This window comes from Echiichthys vipera, assembly GCF_963691815.1.
Source record: "Echiichthys vipera genome assembly, chromosome: 7".
Taxonomy (NCBI): Eukaryota; Metazoa; Chordata; class Actinopteri; order Perciformes; family Trachinidae; genus Echiichthys; species Echiichthys vipera.
Genome location: NC_139832.1, coordinates 8,708,862 through 8,729,265, shown reverse-complemented (window position 1 = coordinate 8,729,265; position 20,404 = coordinate 8,708,862). Strand labels below are relative to the sequence as shown.

The window sequence follows — 20,404 nt, the reverse complement described above, 5'->3', positions numbered from 1 at the left end:
CTTGGCACTGCTGTGACCCGTTCGTAGGACACAAGTTGTCATCATCTTGTTGTGTTTATGAAATACTTTAAAAAAAGAAGAAGAAAGATGACAGGAAGAGGACAGTTGTTCTGATAATCCCATCACTATCTCTAAACTAACTCCTTTGATGGTTGATCGGCTCATGAACACTGGAAAGGATTCTGGGCCACAACTCTTGCTATAAATCACCACAGCTTTCTCGTTCGAGTTGGGGATTAATTACTCCTTATCTTGGGGCGTTTCCAATGGAGAGTTTATTAAAAAAGAAAAAGAAAAGGACCAATAGATTTTTATCAGGAACAATCTGTGCTAATTATGTTAAAAACGGCTGATTAGATTTTCCTCAGTTGTCTCGTTTGTGGCCATCAAGCGGTCATTAGTCTTGATCATTGCATACAGTTACACGACTGGAGCACTAGAGGGAACCGTTTACTGGGTATTAGTTTGTTTGAGGATACACATTAGAATCCATCTCCACTAAAAAAAAATATGTTTAACCTTCACTGTGCAGATTTTTGCACGGACTAAAATGCTGTTTTCACATCCATCTGTTGAAGGAGGAAAGTTTCTCTGTGCTCACTTTAAATCGGAGTTTAACACTCGTACCTCTGAGATCATTTTGTGACATCACAACTAGTTTGGAGGGCAGCCATTCACAAAAACAGGATTTGAAACTTCCAAGGCCAAATACACTTACACCTGCAGTTAAACCTTTGAAATCAAACATGCGTCTTCATCGATTCTGAACTTTGCAGAGAAGTCTCTTTTGTTCTCTCATAAGCAGTTTCTTGCATTTATTGGTCTAAAGAACATATTGGACACTTTTTTGTATGTATTGAAATATGTTTAGAGGGGTTAAACTTATTCTACTTATGTATAGATGTATGCATAAACTTTCGGCTGCTCACTGTACCAAACCTAAGACAAAGGCCTTAACTAAAGCTGCTTTTCTGCACTTCTGGACCCAAACTGTGAATTTTAGCATCTATAAATCAAGAGTAGAGCAACATCAATTTAAGAAACATGCATCCATCCATCCATCCATCTTCAACCGCATGAGGCGGGGTACAACTCGGACAGGACGGCAGTCTATCACAGGGCACATAGAGACAGACAGAGACAGACAACCATTCACACTCACATTCACACCTACAGCAATTTAGAGTCATCAATTAACCTAACACGTGCATGTCTCTCTTCCTGCAGTTCTCCTTCCTGAGCCAATAGGAACGCTCTCCCTCTCTGAAATGACCTGTGATTGGCCAAAGTCTCCTGTCACAAGCTTGAAAACCAGAGAACCAAGAAGTGCTGCAGTCTACAACAATGCTAAACCGCCTGCTTTAGGTTTAATTGAGCAGTTGATCGGCACAAAGCGATCGTTTGTGTTAGTTTTATGAACGTTAAATGTTGCTGCATCAGTGAAATGATTTTCTGTTACAAAAACACACGTATCCACACAAGAAATAAGTGTTTGTTGCATAAGTTGCCATGGTTTTACCATAGCAGCTCTTTTATTAGCAAAATCATGGAGATTAGTCCACTAATGTGCCCATCCAATGGAAACAGAGGGTTGGGGGTCTAGAGGGGATATGTAACTTGAAACCATTACACATCATGATCAATAACAGTGCGCCCAGCCACGTCTCTGTCTGTCTATGAACTGAACACAGATCTACATATGGTCCTACTGTCTGCTACAGCGTCGCCATTGGCATCCTCTTTTCAAAGCTTCTCTTTGATTTATGATTCAATCAGGAATGTTACAGTTTGTAGCGGCGCACCGACAACGTGCACTTGTTAATTACAGAGAGTAGCTTCTTTTTGGTCGCTTTTAGAAAAATAAAACTTTGAAAGAGGATGACAAATAGAGGAATAAAGTCCCTTTGTTTTTTTATTGTGCACACATTCTCTCTCTCTCTCACACACACAAAATCACTCGCGCTGGCTTATGGCCTCAATCAAAACAAAGCTTCCACTTGCAGCACACATGCAAACAACTCATCCGAAAAGGTTTCCACACATCTCTCACAGTATGTCAGAGTCAGAGTGAATTGGTCTACAGAGTGACTTGGTCTTGCTTGGTTTGTCCAAGGAGGCAAAAAAAAAATGATGCGACAATGAAATAATCCAGAAAAAAAGCAGATAATATGGACTCGGGGGCAGAGGAGCGGCTTGGGAAGAGTTCAATGGTAACATCTACATAAACCTAACATCTAAGTCAACAAAAGGAAAACACTGCAACTAAAGCATGCAAGGCACAAGGACCTACAAACAAAAGACAAAAAGTGTTCATTCATGGACAAAAAAAAAAATGTCAAGGCCCCCCTTTTTATATAAAAATTTAAAATAATGATAATAAGGTAAAACAAGCACATTTTTAAAAACTGTGAAAAATCCCCGGCCATAGACAGTTGTACAAATATTTTACAGAAAAAATGTTTTTTCTACACACCGTCTTTGAAACCTTTAGAGATGAACATAAGTTAATAAGAGGTTAAAAGTGACATGCTCAGCAGGGTCCACGAAGTTCCCTCCAGTCAGAGTCCCCTTGAATGAAGTCACTCGGTAAGCCGGCCACCAGGGTGCCTGAACAGAAAAACAAAAAAAGACACCGGGATTAGATTAGAGAAGGAAAATACGCCAGACCACATTTGACTCTTCGTCCAGCGGCAGACCGTACCTTTAGAAAAGGCCACAGTCCTTCAGGTTGTTCTTGATGATGACGTCGGTAACCGCATCGAACACAAACTGCACGTTCTTGGTGTCTGTGGCACAGGTGAAGTGGGTGTAGATCTCCTTGGTGTCCTTTCTCTTGTTCAGGTCCTCAAACTGGCACTGAATATAAGCTGCTGCCTCCTCGTAGGTGTTGGAGCCTGGACGAAGACGACACAGTTAAGAGAGAAAAACAACAACAGAGGGCATCACCAAATTAAATTCAAGACCTTTTCAAAAATTGACAAATTATTTTTTTACTGTTAAATAAGTGATAGCCTGTGTGCTGCAAGTGGAAGCTTTGTTTTGATTGAGGCCAAAAGCCAGCAAGAGTTATTTTGTGAGAGAGAGAGAGAGAGAGATAGGTATTGAGTGATATGGGACTTTTATATCTGATACACCAACTATTTCTAAGCATTTGCATCATTTGATGCTAAGAAATGGTTTGAATTCATGTTGTATGTGGGTGGACAAAATATAACAAACATCTTTCAATACACTGCAGTCAAGTCACACCACCACCAACAATAAACAACGTAGAATTATCACCTTTCTGACAATGTCAACAAAAACATTTATAAGCTTAGAACAAGTGATATTCATGACAGAGCAGTTGAAGCATTAGATCAGGGGTCAGCAACACACGTACCACTATTAGCACGCAGCAGCTCAACCAATAGTTTAGAAAATGGTAATCTAGGCAGATGTGGAGAGGTTGTTCATCTTTTACTGATTCAGAATTTGTATCAATACTCATCAGTGAACCAGACAAGGACACATTGTTATAAATCAGCCCACGCAAGTTCAAGAGGAGAATAAAGAAATATGAGTCGTCTACAGAGACCACCACACCTCTGAGAGGCGACAAGGGGCCGAGTGTTGACTGAATGTAAGGGAATATTTTCTGGTCTTTTCAGTCTTAAAAGCAAACATCACTAAAAACAGTTTTAAAACTCATAAGTGTAGAATTGTATGTGTTTTCATGGCATTATTAAAATAAAACACAAGTCAAACTCAGTGGGGACTTTGTGACTTGTAATTTATTTTATAAATGACCTCGTTTCATTCCTAAAACCTTTCAAGGCTTCAAATTTGCATTAGGGCCTAAATTAATCCTGGACTAAGTTTATTAGTTAATTATGTCAATGTTAATATACAGCACGCTATATTTCTGAACGGATGATTATTACAGTCGCACAACGGTCTTAAGCTGACGACACATCCATAGTGGACACGTGATGACGCGGATTTCAAAGTGGAGGATGAGAGAAAATAGCGAGAAATCGACAGAAAGTGTCCAAAGTTTGGAATCATTTCGAGCTGAAACTACAGAAAAACTCTGTTCAGTTGGTCTTCTGTAAAACCCACAGTAGCATGAAGTCAATGCTTCAACATCTCAGCAGTAAGTATCCGGTCTAGGCCAGTCTCCACAGAGCGGACACCACACAAGGCAACATTCACGACGGCACAAGGTAATGACACTTTGGTGACTTTCAACCGGCTCCGCCTCACTGCAGCAGGGTATTACAGGCAAATTATACAGCATCAACGGAGCCCTGCTCACCAAAACCCTGACGCAGTGAACTTGGCAGTTGTATATTGCTTGATTATGGCCCTTAAATGCTCTAAGTGGGTTCAGCAGTTTCGACAGATAGTGCTGGGTGCAATTTGAGCAATAAAAATACGGATTTTTCTGAAAAGGAAAAACAATAAGTTCATTTTAAGAGAGGCTGTTTTATTTTCTCCTGTAGCCTATATTCACTATTGCATATATTGGTATGTATTATCATTGGATTAATCAGCAGAATACTGGATTACTAAAATAATCAATAGCTGCAGCCTTAGTTTGTATAACTGACGACATTTTTAAGATTTAAGGATTTGCAGTCGGCCTTATTAATAAACTCAATGCTGTCACTGAAAAAATCACTGGTTTCTGTTGGACAGTGACATACAAAGTACAGTATTTGTACAACACACCTGCTGTGCATACCAGTGTTTCTGTGTGTGTGCGTCTCTCGCTCACCTGCATATTCTGGGTAGCAGATTGTGAGGGGGCTCTTTTTGATCTTTTCCTCAAACAGGTCTTTCTTGTTGAGGAAGAGGATGATGGAGGTGTCTGTGAACCACTTGTTGTTGCAGATAGAGTCGAACAGTTTCATGCTCTCATGCATTCGATTCTGAATGAAGGGAGAGACAAAGACAATGGTAACCAACCAGAGAAGCTGCACAAACTGAATGTCTTTTTTAATAAAAAGGGACAAAAATATGAGTCTGGGTGTGTAAAGTTCAGGAAGTTTACCATCTCCTCGTCCTCAGCCAACACCAGGTCGTAGTCACTCAGAGCCACACAGAAGATGATGGCGGTGACTCCCTCGAAACAATGAATCCACTTCTTCCTCTCTGATCTCTGTCCGCCTACATCGAACATTCTGCAGAAGGGTCACAGATGCAGTGTTAAATAAAAAAAATACATCACACAAACAAAACAACAATTCTCTCATAAAGATGCCTCAAATTTGTAGGATTGACGCCTTCTGGTTGGTTGTCCGGTTGTTTGTTTGATGTGCTCTTATCAGTAGCAGAGTGTAAACACGTACTGGACACACAACGCTACCTGGTATAGCCAGATTTATACCAAGTTCCATCTACAAGACTTTCAAAGTCACCAGTTTGCTGGCAGCTCCAAATGCTGTCTGCGAGTGCTGAAGTTGGGTTATGGGCACATTAGATAGATCTTGAGTTAACATGCAGATTTGATCGGTTGAACAGTAGATAGAATTTCAGTCAGCATTTTATTTGGCTGACTACAGACCTCAAGTTTGACTTTTGATTTCCCTGTATTATTACCATTTCTACTGTCACTTTACTGGAGTGTAGCCCTAGTCTGGGCTGCACGCAATTGGACAGTCCTTCAACCAATCAGACCGAGACCCGGATGACGTGCTCCATTTGATTTGGCACTTGATAGGAGCAGGTGACGTTTTCCCCACAGATACATTTTTTTTCTCATTACTTATTTCTGTGAAAGGACTTGGATGATATGACTTGAATGAAAGCCCTATCATCCAAGCTTATCAACATTTATAATGTTATTTTTCATGACTGTGACTCCTCATTCTAAAACCTGCTTACTAAACTCCGACTGATCAAATGTTTCTTTAACCCACGCAAACAGCTGTCAATTAGAACAACGCCAGACCTTTTTTATAAACCACTGCGGGCGATCAGCAACCAGACTAGAAGAAAGCATTCCTAGTCATCATGTAGTCAAGTGACTGGACAAACTGTGGTGGTCGTACTCACTTGAAGTGCAGGTCCTTGAAAGTGAAGTGTGTTTCCACAATACCAGTAGTTTTGACTCTGGTCCTCAGCACATCCTGTTGGGTGGGCACATAAGCACCGTGGGATATCCTGTCCAAGTCGTTCAGGTAGCTTTTGGAGGAGAAAAGAAAGACGTATTTAAACACAAGACGGATGTTTGCAGACTAACAGTTGAGAATGGACGTTATTCTGCCAAGTACAGTCCCACACTAATCCCTGTGTAAGTGCAGTCAACTCACTATGCTGCAGAGTCGTTGAGCTGGTACTCCCGGGAGCGGCTAAAGCAGGCCTGAACGCCTCCGTCCTTCCACAGCCTCTGGATGACCCCGGCGAGTTCACCTGTCATGAAGCCCTCTTCTGCAGAACCCGCCAGGACAAACAGCTGCCGTGCATCATCCTAATGAGACAACGCCCCTCCAATTAAAGTCATAATCCACAATTTCTTCATAGACATGTAAGACAGCTTGCTAGGAAAGCGTTTACAGTGCATTAAATGTCACAAGAAACAAACATTTAGGAGCATTATTTTGTACATTTGTTCTATCATCAGCTACATTAGATTTGGTTTAATAATGTAGTAATCCAAATTAACTGAATCGTGATTAAATAAGGGACAATCACAGTAAGACACGAAACAGTCCTTTAACCCTGGAACTTTGCATGAAATTAGATTTCAAAAGCCACACTGTATCTAAAGAAGGTCAGTGGCTAAAAAATCATAACAGCAAAAGCATGAAATCAAGAAAGAAAAGATGAAAAGCTTTGGGTGTTAAATTGGTCACGATGACAGAGCCAGGCCAGTCACGCTGAAGCAATGACTAAGCCTCTTGTTTTGCCGTGGGGTAAAAAACAGATTTGCAAAATGAAATGAGTCCGTTTAGAAAAAAGAAGAAATTAAATACTGAGCAATCTGCTATGTATTTATTTGCAACATGTGGCAATAATATACCCCTCATAAAAAAACACTGAATCAATGAGCACAAAGTCTCCAAAAATCAATGAAAACAGGAAAGTCACTGATTTTACTGTGAAACTCTTCTGTCCGTGAACAAGAACTTCAAAATGTAAAAGCAGCAGCACAACACTGGGACGAGTGGTCGACTGATATGGGTGCTTAAATGGCCGATGATGATATTTAGAGAGCAGTGTGGCTGATAAATAATGCTGATATCATGTTGTTGTTATTTTTTTGTCTCTGTTTAGTTGTGGGCTACAAACTTACTGAATAGTTTTGGAAACAAATGTGGACGCCCCCAAAAAGGCTTCACGGTTACACTTGCTCACCATCCCAAATGACAAATCAAAGTGTTTTGAAGAGATGAGGACCTCGGGATCTCCACATCATAGTTCTTTGAACCCAGAAAGCTAGTTTAGCTGGTTGAAGACTTGCAACCCTGTCACTGACATCTGCCTATAGAACGAAAAAACGGACACGAGGGAGAGCGCTGACTGCGTTCTGCAGCAGCCACAGCGACAAGGCTGCTGCAGACATATTTTGTTAACCGGCCTCGGCTTGGCATCAGACGGCCGGATTCATCCGCCAACCGATTAAATGGTCCATCACCGAGAGTGACCCTATCAACTTAGGGACCCAGGGATAGTTCTCATGTCAGTAAGCCTCTGCTTTAATGAAGCGTTTTGAATGTGATACTAAAGCCCTACCAGCTCTATCTGACCTACTGCAGAGGAGGAAGTGAGGAGAAAATTGCCCAGCAGGAAAGGGTGACATTTGACTAACTAGTTGCTGCCCTCATAGCACTGAGCTATACATTTGCTCATAAATGCAACCCATAATGTCCCATGAACAATGTGAAATACCAGTTCCCCTCCCCCCCTTCACTCACCGCTCTGGCTGGATCAGCAAAGTCGATCTTGAGGCGTCCCATAGCTCTGATGATGGCAATGATGGACTGGATGGTGTTGCTGTAGACCACGGCCTTGTACTGCTTACACTCCTCCTCTGAGTAGCCTGCCTCATGGATGATCCTGGCACACAAAGAGAGGACATAAGCACTGTGTCTCCAAGTAGCTAGGAGTAGAAAGATAATTTCATTATTCACCGTCATGAGATTTAATCGTTTTAAGTTACTTGAAGTGTTTATAGGTGATGTAATTATACCTTAAAAGACTAAAATAATCTACTTAATGAACTTTTACTGATCCAATATGGAAGCTTTTGGTTAACGTAATATGGAATAAATTATGGCACTTTATATACTTACATAATCATTTTAATTAAAAATGTCTGTACAGTGCCCTTAAATTTCCCAAGATAGAAGAAAAAACTGCTAAACTTTTAGTTTGTGGCCCAAACTTGCCAGTTACGATAAAAGGTAGGTGTCCATTCTCTCGATTCACTGGTCACTATAGAGTAAAATACTGAGTGTCCATGTGTAGGGATAGAACAGTGAATGAGTGAACCGATTTAACAAGAGTGTCTTGTAAAAGATTACTAATAGTCACAGTTGTGACAGGTGATCTGGTGCATTTATAGAAAAGTGGGTTGATTACTGTCTGTGCAGTCTGAGGTTAGTCAGAAGCCCCTTGCACACATGCACGACAAACCTGACATTATCTGGGTATTACCCTACGAGGCTGTGTGTGAGAACGCAAATGTCCAAGTCAGTCAGAGCTGGCATCAAACCGAGTTTACCCAGCCAGCTCCCTGGTACAAAGTCTGTTTAATCTCAGAGTGGGCTCATCTGTGAATACACACACTCACTCTCAAACCTCCAAGGGTGAAGAAGGAGGAGGATTTACACAAAGACGGTAACAAAAATGTCTCACCGGAGAGACGGGGAGATTCAGGAACTTCTGTTTGTAAGGACTGACGGCAAAATCATCAGACAAAAATCAAATAACCGCAAGACACCAGCTCCTTTGGTGCGGTTTCATCTGCATCAGATTAACTCCCGACTATCTCCGGACCTGATTCTTCTGACACTGACCAGGATTCATACGTGAAAACAGCTAAAGTCACTGTAAGGCTGTGTGCTAAAGATAGGGCTGCAAAATTCTGTGATTTTCAAAGTTAGAAACTTTCCATGGGAATTAACAGGAACTTATGGGAATAAATGGGAATGAACCTGGTTTACTAAATTGAAGTATGGCCCTTAACAGGGATTTTAAATATAATTGGGGGAAACTGATTTTAGCATAATCTTGACTAAACCAGATTTCCACTTGAGAATATCTGTGCTGTTCCACTGCTTACTGCAGGGGTATTGAGGCCATGCCCCCAACATGCACTGTGCACCCTGGACCATTGAACCACATATGAGCCCGTGGACTACATCAAATTTCCAAATATTTTCTAAATCCTCCAGTCTAACTTTCTATGGAAAGTTTTCTGTATATTTACAGCCATGATTGGTGTGTTGTTAAAAGGTTAGATGTTGACCCTCCACACTTACTTCATCTGTTTGACAATTGTACTCTTCCCAGACTCTCCAGCACCTGAAACAGAGAACAGGAGGCACAAATGACATTATAGTTTATACAGTTACATGATGTTAATTATTTTAAGTATAGGCTAGATAAGTAGAGATGGTAATCGCAATACTGCCCCACAAATCATCACAAGGTAACTTCTGACAAGTGGGATATAAACACACTCAATGCACAGTTTGCTTTTCTTTCTGTTGAATGAAGCTTAATTTATCGGTATGTCATAAAAACACTGGAAGGGATCATTCTTGTTTCAGCTTGTGTCTGCATTTGTCTTTTATGCACTTTGTGTGATCAAACATGTCCAACTAAATACAGCTATTCATATTCTGAGTCACTGTGCTGCCCTGCGGCCAAAACACAACAGCCAGCTGCTAAATTATAAATAAGATATATAATGGCAGCTAATATCCCACACCTAAAGCAAAAAGACAAATCACTGATACATACAAACATTTGTTAACTTGCAACACATCAGAGGTTATACTATCACAGAATGCACTAAAGAAGTGTCTGAGGCCGAGTCTGGTCACAGTGTAATTGGATTAATCAACTCAATCCTCTGTCAATGAGATTATACACAGCTTAAACAGCCCTGGGTAGGAGACTCACGCTGCATCAGATTGGCTGGGTGGACTGAGAGCTGTCAGATGCATCTCATATGAAGTCCCATATGATTTATATGTACCAATATATAACACTACTTAAGTATGATGTCAGTCATCCCAGTATTGGAAAGGTCAAAGTAAAAAATACCAGGACAAAAAAACATACAAAAGGTGTAAATGTGTGATCCATTTGACTTAGCCACAGAAGTGTTGGGTACATTCGTTTTTCGTACAATTCTCCAGCTCCCTCTGAGATACAGGCGTGTTTTCAGCTGAGCACACAACATTTTAATTACCTTACCTCTGCAGGGACTCTCAGCTCCCCGGTGAGGAAAACTGTTCACCAGTTCGTTGTCCCATATGATAAACAGCGACACACCACAGACACAGAGCTAATATTGCTGCAAACATCATAACACACTTAAATGTAACATCCAAACACACACTCACACCTCGCTGAGCTGCTGATATCAAAGGGGCTTAATGGATGGTGTGTGGCAAACATTGGAAGAAGGAAAATGTTCAAGTTTGTCACAAGGCTAGGGTGTTTTTTAGCTCTGGAGCAGGGAACACATCCACCCCAGGCGATAGGAGATGCAGATATATCCCCAGCGAACAATAAACACAGTGTGCCTCTCCTCTGTGATGCACTTTTCTTCTTCTGTATGTGAAAATGCCGCTACACACAAACAAAGATGATTCTTTATTATTTGCATTTGAATGTGTGCAGTGTACAAATAGTTCGCATCTAAGGCAGTCCTCCTACTCAAAACACTTGTCTCAAGAGCATGTCGTTTGCAGATTACTGCATTAATGCGAACACCCCTGGTGGGTTGCCTGACAGAGCGGCACACTACAATAAGCACCTAAGGTAAAGCTGGATAACTCTGTCTTGTTCAGAAACACATGCACTGTATAAAAGACGCCAACACCACAAATGTGAAATACACCCATGTGTTCAAAGACACGATGGTAATTGCCCCATCAGACAACAAATCCACAAACTAATCCCAGATATCTCATGCAGGTGCTTGTGGGAAGAAAAAACAACAACATCAACCATGGAAATTCAAATCAGCTCCATCTCAGATGGTGCACAAACATACAAGAACTGACTGCTGCAGCTGAGCATTGTGCAGTGTCTGTGCGGTGAAATCACATGTCTGAAAAAAGAATGACACACACACACACTTTTGAAACAGCTTGTAGACGGCATGGTCCAGGCAGACATCCACTTAACATGCACTAGCTGTCTCTGCTGGTGTGTATGTCGTTGCCACAGATGCTTATTGCTGTCAACCAGGCTGCATAGGTTGCTATGCAACCTCTCTCCTGTCTTTTCCTGACAGCCAGCAGTGGCCATCAGCTACGAGTAACAGGAAGAACTGAGCAGTTTGTCTGTTTCCCTTGAAACAATGAGACACTCCCAGATAACATTTAATACTGATATGGGGATGTGATCATCTGCAGCATTAGTCATTGTTATATCTTTATGTAACTTAAATGTATCTTAACAGTCTTAAAGGCTGCTTTACAGTTCCGTCATAGGGACTTATGAACATGAATGCTATTTGCTTGTTACAGTCAATTTAAATGGGAGTGCGAGTCTGATTTGCCACAATATTCAAATGCCCACGCTAATGTTTTCCCCCAGACACTCTACATGCCAACCATTAAAATGGAGTATGAAATCTACTATTGATGATACACAAGAGATCATTACATTATTAATAAAAAGGGTAATGATTAATATAACTTCAGAAATGTACGCATTTCCCCCCAAGCCTTCATCCAGCTCTTGAGTTCATAGAGACATTCAGATTTGTTGAGCAGCAGCTGACATGACCACTAAACCTACTACAGCAAAAGATACTCCCACAAACACCAACTTTTACATTGCATGGGTGGAAATGTATTTAAAATCTGTTCAAAACAAACTACTGTCTTCCATTTTGGCCTTTAACAGTGGTATGCTAGTGTTTATGTTCTGCCAAACACGACTAGCTACTGTTTTTGTTTGCAGTAGTTATATATGGCAAAAAATATACATTTGTAAAAATAACCACAATGGTACAGATGTTTGTGGTCAAGCAGTTGAGAACAGGGTCTTACACCTTTTCAAAAATCAAATGCAAGCACTTTTCATGCATTTCGAGGTGCATTCTCATGCGTTTTCAGCTGTGGTAGACTACATACAGTTTTTGTATACAGTACAATTCTCAGTATTTAGTATACTTATTACTGCACTTATTCAGCACATTAAATTTGATTTTTATCTTCCTAAACACAACCAACTTGATGTTTTGAGAGCTTTCTACAGACGGAAGACAAATGAAAGGAAAACCAACTCAACAGAAATATAATCAGCAAATATTGTGATCATCTGTTAATCGTCAAAAGTCCTTTTTCATGCAAAAAAAATGTTAGAAAATGCTTTTTTCAGTCTCAATTATGGACATCTCATTTTCTTTGTTATATCTATATAAATCCATATCATCTCCAAGCACCACACTAAAATTCAAGGGGTTTCAGGGATTCCCAGCACCCGTACGAACCCCGTGAAAAGCCAACACCTCAGACATTGTTAAGGGTACTGGTTCTCAAACTCTCTCTGGTGGTACTTGAAGGAATCTCCAGAATTAAAAAAAAAAAGGAAACAATTACTAAATTAATATAACAGGAATAAAATACATACACTTTTAGGATCCTCAGAATGTAATCTAAAAGAAGTTTGGCATTTCCTGTAGTGTTTTTGTTTCCGGAAAGTTTCCAGCAATTGACCAAAAATTGACTGCCCCTTTGCAACCCTAGCTGTGAAAGGTTACCACAATTTTAAGAAGAAACCAATGACACCTCTTGGTAAATTTGATCAAATAGTTCAGTCATGTAATTAGAGCTAAACTGTGATGGTAAGAGAGTAAACGGAGGTAAAATGACTGGTTTAAAAACACTGACATGTCAGTTTAGATGCTGCCCTTTCCCACAGTGTGGCTGTGGCTGAACCCAGTCAACAATAAATCATCTTCTGATGAGGAATAAACCTCCCTGTCCGTAGCTGAACAGTGTCGGCCTACGCGCCCGTATTTTAATATTGTGTTGGCACTTGAGAGCCTGATATTACCTGAGGTGGTTTGTCACGTAAAAAGTTTGAGAACCACTGGTTTAAGGGTTTAGCTTTTCTACGAGCTAACTAATCCGAGCTAGCGTCGGTAAGCTAATTTAGCTAAGTGGCTAATTGCTAAGCTAAATTAGCTTACCGACTAAGCGTTGCTGGGGGAAATTGCTAATAGCGGTTACCGTGGAGACAGAACGTTAAATCACACTACTAACGTTCTGATAAATACGTTAGTGACTGATTGGCTGATTAGATGATTTAAAACGAAACTCCTTCATTCATAAAAGCCCCGAAAACTCCAACCACTTGTTTCATCAAAGTTAACCCTGTCCAAGTTATTTAGCTCGATAAAACTCGTTTTTATAGCTTGTATATAAACATATTCTAATGTCTAATGTGGTTAAGTTTGCAACCGACAGTAGGAAAAGTCGCCCTCCAGCAAATAGACAGAGACCTCCGCCTCCTCCCGTCCGTCCATCTTTCTCTCACCGAGCAGCAGCAGCTTCACCTCCCGGGCAGCCTTTTCTCCGTCGTCCCGCAGATTCCTGTCGATCATCTTGCTCCGCTCCTGCGCCGCCTTGTCGTCCGTGCTCAGAGTACATCCCATCTTGTTCTCCTTAACACTTACCCCCAAATAAATAAATAAGTACGCAGACTATAACACAACTTTACCTAGGAGGGTAACGACATGCAAAGGGCTACCGAGCTTAGCGTCCAGTGAGGAGCAGCAGGAGGAGGAGGAGGTTCAAACACGCCCTTGCCTCGCACTAAACCCCCCAAATTTTACGACCAAAAAGACTCAAATAGTCAGCCACAATCGCGATAGCTGGCTCTCCAGTTTGCGTTTTAAACACCCCGAAAAAAAAGTGTCGAGCACAGCCCCAGTTATCATTCACAGAAAGAAAGAAAGGGAGTACACGGCAACATCTGTGTCGGAGTCTCAAATTTGTTCGCTTCCTGTTCTGGCTTCGTGCACAGGAACTGCGCATGCGCGGCAGAGCAACAAGCTTCTTAGTTTAAATGTTTAGGTTTTTTTTTTTACTCACTGTGGAAAAACTATTTATACCAAAAGATGATTTAAAAAAGAAACACATGAAAAGTTAGACATAATGAAGTAAAAAACAATATGTATGGAAAAGCAAAATTATGACTTTTACTCACTGGAAAACCATTTACTCCAAAAAATGATTTAAAAAAAGGAAATGTGAGAAAAGTTAGACATGATGGAGTAAAAATATGTATGGAAATATGTATGGATGTTTGAGTCACTGTGGGAAACTATTTACTCCACAAAGGAACATTAAAAGTTAGACATGATGAAGTAGAAATATGTATGGAAAAGCAAAATTATGACTTTTACTCACTGTGGAAAACCATTTACTCCACAAAGAAACATTAAAACTTAGACATGATGAAGTAGAAATATGTATGGAAAAGCAAAATTATGACTTTTACTCACTGTGGAAAACTATTTACTCCATAAGAAAAAAAAATGATGAAAAAGAAACACATGAAAAGCTAGACATATTTAAGTAAAACTATGAGTTTTTGTCTACTTTGGAAAACGCCACACGTGAACAAAAGTAAAAAATAAGTACGGGAAGTCAAAATTATAAAGTATGACTTTTATTCACAGTGGAAAATCATTTACTCATGATGAAAAAGAAACACATGAAAAGTAACACATGATGACGTAAAAAATAAGTATGGAAAATCAAAATTACGAGTTTTGTCTACTGTGGAAAACCAAAAAAAAAAAGGTGAACAAAAGTGAAAAATAAGTACGGGAAGTCAAAATGACAAAATAGTGGAAAATTCAGTAAATTCACAATGTGACTTTTATTCACTATGGAAAACTATTTACTCCAAAAAATTATAATACAAAAAAAGATACACATGAAAAAAGTTAGACATGATGAAGTAAAAAATATGTTTTGGAAGTCAAAATTATAAAATAGTTAAGAATTCAGTAAATCAAAAGTAGGACTAATTCACTTTTAATTGACTCAGTTGTTAATGATGTTTGTTTAGTAAATCTCACAATTTTGACTTTGAAGCTCAGAATTTATCAATGTAATATCAACTATTTGTTTGCTAAGCCTATCTCATAATACGTACTTACTCAGTCAAGTCATCTTAGTAGCCTATCTCATAACTTACATTTAGTCAAAATTACTTTCAATTAATAAGATAAAACCATGAATTAATGAAACTTAGACTTTAGACTTTATTGTCCCCAAGGGGAAACTCTTTTCCACTTCACAGCACAGTTTTTACAGACAGATAAAACACAGATGGACAAACACAACAGGATAAACACGTGGACAGATATGTGGCAGAGTAGAGGTTTTATCTTGGCCTTTTGTTGAGGGCTGCTCTGGCTGCAGGCACCAGGCTTTTTGCACTCCTGCACACCAGGGACCTGAACCTGCGTCCGGACGGTGGAGATGGTGAAGTAACGGTTGAGTGGGTGTGTGTTGTCCTGCGCTATTGTAGGTGTGATGCGTGAGATGGCCTTGAGATTGAGCTCTGACAGCGTGGCTGTGGGGAGGCCGATTCATTTGACGGCTATGTTTGTGACATGAGTCTGACCCGGTTTTTGAGAGTCAGCACGTTAAAGAAGCAGGTGGAACAGTAAAGCAGGATGGGCATGAGTCAAAATATACATTGTTTACTGTTATATGTACATATTTATGCTATTTGTTAAGTGTTTTATGTCTATATTGTCATATTTCATATGTATATATATATTTTTTCTATCCAGAAAGAGACAATAAAAGACTATCTTATCTAACTTTTGCTTACTATGTCATAATTTTGAATTATTAAGTCAAAGATATTGACATTATAGATATATATCTTATAGATATATATATATATTATACAAGATTTAGAGTTTGTGAGCCAATACTTTGACTTATTATCTCATAGTTTTGACTTTTTTACCCTGCCTGTCTCATCTATTATTATTCTCTGGTGGGGTTTCCATTTATTTATAGACTATTTCCTAATTCCTTGTCAGGCTTTTTAACATTACAGTTACGCAGGGTTTTATAGCCACATTGTAAAAGAAGGACAGCAGACTATCAGGCAACAAGACACGCAAATACAGATGCAATTAGACTGTGGCACATGTTTGTTTTGTATGAGTATGCAACACATTAGTAGGAGAGTGTGAGAGATCCAGTAATACCTACTTCATCTGCGCTGTCAGTGCTGATTTGCATTGCAAGCCACTGTCATGAGACGCCAAAGCTCAGTAACATGTTTGCATGTGCAGCTCAGACTTGCATACTGCACGTACAGAGACACTTTTATTGATGAAAGATTGATCTATTGGAGAATCTGACAGCTTTAACTTGGATTTCTTTCTTCACCTCTTTTTGCAAGATTTACTGAGCATTTCATAATAATTTCTAAATTGACATGTTATCACTCAAGTTGAATTTATTCGTCATTCCAACTATAAGAAGATACAGTTTAAAGGCGATATCGTTTCTTCAGGGCCGGTATAAAGACGGACAAAACACCAGATAAAACATTTGAACAGCACTGGTTCGAAAGAGTATACGGGGAAGGCCGGGAGTCCTCACGTGTCAGCTAATGAGAGGACACCAACCATGCTTACACCCTGTGGTCACGCTTTCTCCATCACCACATCCATGAATTCAAATGACCGGCGGATGATTGTGTGATTCAGTCTTTAGAGCTCTGTGGCCAAAACACCTGAAATCTGTGATAAAGACAACATGAATATGATGTTTCCAAATGATGTGATTGTGCCTGTGAAGTTTAAATGGATAAGAAACGAATATGCATGATGCTAATTACTTTAAGGGCAACACGGTTCTCTGAAGGGACTGTGTGATTATGCATAGACACGTAAATACGGAGAAATATTAAATCCAAATCAGTTTGTTTTGATGCTCCCCTGTAATGATCAGAATAAGTTTGACCTCAAGTGAACCGTCATATTCTCAATGGTTTTATGTATAAACAGGGTTGAGATGTGGTCAGAATTCATCTCCTCACTTTACATGTGATTTCCATTGCAGATGGCCCTGCATCATGCAAACGAGCACCATATTTTCTCCCAATACACTCTAAGTGAACATGGAAAGATTTTCCTGTGCATAGGAGAGGAGAGGAGAGGAGGAGAGGAGAGGAGAGGAGATGAGAGGAGAGAAGAGGAGAGGAGAGGAGAGGAGAGGAGGAGAGGAGAGGAGATGAGAGGAGAGAAGAGGAGAGGAGAGGAGAGGAAAGGAGGAGAGGAGAGGAAAGGAGGGGAGAGGAGAGGAAATGAGAGGAGAGGAGAGGAGATGAGAGGAAAGGAGAGGAGGAGAGAGGAGAGGATAGGAGATGAGAGGAGAGGAAAGGAGAGGAGAGGAGATGAGAGGAGAGGAGAGGAGATGAGATGAGAGGAGAGGAAAGGAGAGGAGATGAGAGGAGATGAGAGGAGGGGAGAGGCCATTGGGTAAACAGTACAACATCCTTTTATTTAACAATTCAACAATAAAACAGATCTTTTTGGTTTTCACAGGAGGATGTGTTGGTTGTTGCTTTTTTCGTTGCCATGACGCAATCATGCCTGCCCGCACCAGACCCCCCCCCCCCACCCCCACCCCACCCGAACAGGAAATGTTTTGACTCTTTCAAGTGACGCAGGCTCGTGAGTGTGAAATAAATGGTGAAACGAAAAGAGCAGCTTGTCAGCAATCTCATGCTCATTATGTCCCACAGAGACCAGGGCTTCCAAGTGGGACCTATTACTGTGTGTGTGTGTGTGTGTGTGTGTGTGTGTGTGTGTGTGTGTGTGTGTGTGTGTGTGTGTGTGTGTGTGTGTGTGTGTGTGTGTGTGTGTGTGTGTGTGTGTGTGTGTGTGTGTGTGTGTGTGTCAGATAGCTGCAAAACATAGGTTTTCTATTGTTTTAACATCAGTCACTCGTGAGTTACAAACGTCACATTAAACTCTATACATTGGCATACTACTATATCTATACAAAGGCCATTGATCAATATATCCCTCCAGAATTATTCCAGGATCTAACTTCAGTAAGCTGATCTTGGTACCAACATTGACTGGGCCAGTTTGGTCAGTGTCCTGGGACCTCGGCCTGCTATGGGCCTCCAAAACTAAGGCTGCATGCGGTGCATGGCCTGAGACTTTTAAAGGAAGTTGAATGGTAGAGCCCTCACACTTAAAGCATGAGCTGAACACTTGGGTCCCCAGGTCCCTCGCTGCAAACATCAGCACCTTCATGGGTCCTTTGGTACATATACTTAAGCACAGCCATCTCCATGACAACAGAGGTAATAATAATAATAATAATAAAACACGTATTTGGTATATCAGCTTTCACAGAATTTAAATGATTTCTTAAAAATGAAAAAGACCGTTGCGTGTTTAAGAAAGCCTGTAAATGTACCTTGAGTAAAGATTTTTGTCAGGTAATTTATAGATTCGATAGATTCTGGTGGGGCATGTTTTATTACACTGGAGCTGAATTCACTTATTGGGTGAGTGATTGCGGTTTGCAAACAGATGCAGGTCAGTTAGATCACTTCCAGTTTTAAGTTTGGGTTAAGATGCGTTTTCCGTTTCAACATCAAGTCAGTTGCACACAATGTGTTTCTCTCTATATGAACACAGTGGATGACGAGCGGCGTGCATGACAGTTGTCTGTGAGGCAGAGGAAACAGCATGAGGAAGTGTTGGCGAGAAAAGAGGAAGACATTAGTCCTCCAGATGGCAGCAGAGTCATGAGGCAGCCAATCAGTAGGAGACACAAACATGAGAGCTGGTGACCAGTGGCTGAAGAGAAGTTTAATCAAACCTTAAAGTAAAAGGTGAGGATTTTTAAAAAGGTTCTTAACCTCAATTACAGACAGAAGAATGACAAAATGTTTTCAGCAGGTCCCTGAGTCCTTGAATTGGTGTCAGTGGATCCTCAGAAAGATAAGTTGTCAGTATTATTTAGTTCATAAAATCCAAAGAATCTTAAAGGGGCACTCCCGTGTCAGGTGGTCAAAATGATCTGGTCCGGCTTCGGCTCAAAATCGACATGCCAGAAGAAATAATTCGGGCCGTACCTAGTTGCCCGACTCACCTGAGACTCAGGATGAAGGTTCAAGGTAACACAAGGTGGGTGACACGGTGGTGTGGTGGTTAGCACTGCCCCCTCACAGTGGAGGAGGATTTCTTGTTCGAATCCCGGCCTGGGCCTTTCTATGTGGAGTTTGCATGTTCTCCCGTGTCTGCGTGAGTTTTCTCCGGGTTCTCCGGTTTCCTCCCACAATCCAAAGACATGCACGTGTTAGGTTAATTGATGACTCTAAATTGCCCGTAGGTGTGAATGGTTGTCTGTCTATGTTCGTCTCTATGTGCCCTGCGATAGAGTGGCGTCCTGTCCAGGGTGTACCCCGACTCACGCCCAATGTCAGCTGGGATCGGCTCCAGCCCCCCTGCGACCCCGATAGTAATTGTTCTACAAATTGTGAAGATGTGCGGTGGACACCATTTCACCCAGAAGGCGCTGTTTGTGTCCCATGTGAAAGCAAAGTCAACGCTGATTTATTTTAAAGGCACTGTACTCGATATTTAGAAGCTTTAAATAGCAGCAAACAACTTTGGTCCATGTAAAGACATAGTGGAGTAATGGCGCCCTGAGCTTCTCTGTTTGTCGGTCTGGACGCAGGTGCATGTTAGTGGCCGTAAAAATCGTCATGAGAGCCACGTGGAGGGAATCCCAATCCACTTTTTTTCAGCTCCTTTAGTTTACTTTTCTAATTTAACTTATGTACTAAAGTAACGCTGCAAGTAGCTTCCACAGGCGCACTGATCGCTTGTGTTGCTGGAAAGGAAAAGACGCGAAAATCTGCGCATAACTTCTCGTAAGATATACGAACTGTTGCATCATGATACGTTGATTTGTGCAACGAAAAACAAAATGTTTTAAGTTACAAAATACAAAATAACGTCAAACAAAAGGGGGACAGGTTAAAAAAGGTTTTGAAGTGCAACAGAAGGACTATTACGGTTGGAGGAGTCTGTGTCGATGCTTTTTTTCAAAGATCGCAGACTATATATTTTTTCGGAAATACATATGTGCAGTTCTGTGACTTGATGGTAATGAATGCAGACACAAACTCGGGCTAATTTATGTGCAGGTCATATCAG

General features: G+C 40.7%; 1 protein-coding gene across 1 annotated transcript; it reads right to left on the bottom strand.

Moving 5' to 3' along the window:
* Positions 1-1,496: 1,496 nt before the first annotated feature.
* Positions 1,497-14,192, bottom strand: LOC310948837 (guanine nucleotide-binding protein G(i) subunit alpha-1). The gene is made up of 9 exons (XM_083916095.1): positions 13,717-14,192; positions 9,471-9,513; positions 7,902-8,043; positions 6,297-6,454; positions 6,040-6,168; positions 5,036-5,165; positions 4,760-4,913; positions 2,702-2,894; positions 1,497-2,607 (listed from the first exon to the last, which is right to left on the bottom strand). The coding sequence occupies exons 1-8, from the start codon at positions 13,832-13,834 to the stop codon at positions 2,704-2,706; spliced, it is 1,065 nt and encodes a 354-aa protein (XP_083772221.1). The 5' UTR covers positions 13,835-14,192; the 3' UTR covers positions 1,497-2,607; positions 2,702-2,703.
* Positions 14,193-20,404: the final 6,212 nt, after the last annotated feature.

Coding starts and splice junctions, on each gene's coding strand:
- LOC310948837 (XM_083916095.1), bottom strand. CDS start 13,834: ATGGGATGTACTCTGAGCACGGACGACAAGGCGGCGCAGGAGCGGAGC. Junction 6,169..6,296: donor CTCAACGACTCTGCAGCATA/GTGAGTTGACTG, acceptor CTCCTCCAAAAG/CTACCTGAACGACTTGGACA. Junction 4,914..5,035: donor TGGCTGAGGACGAGGAGATG/GTAAACTTCCTG, acceptor CCCTTCATTCAG/AATCGAATGCATGAGAGCAT.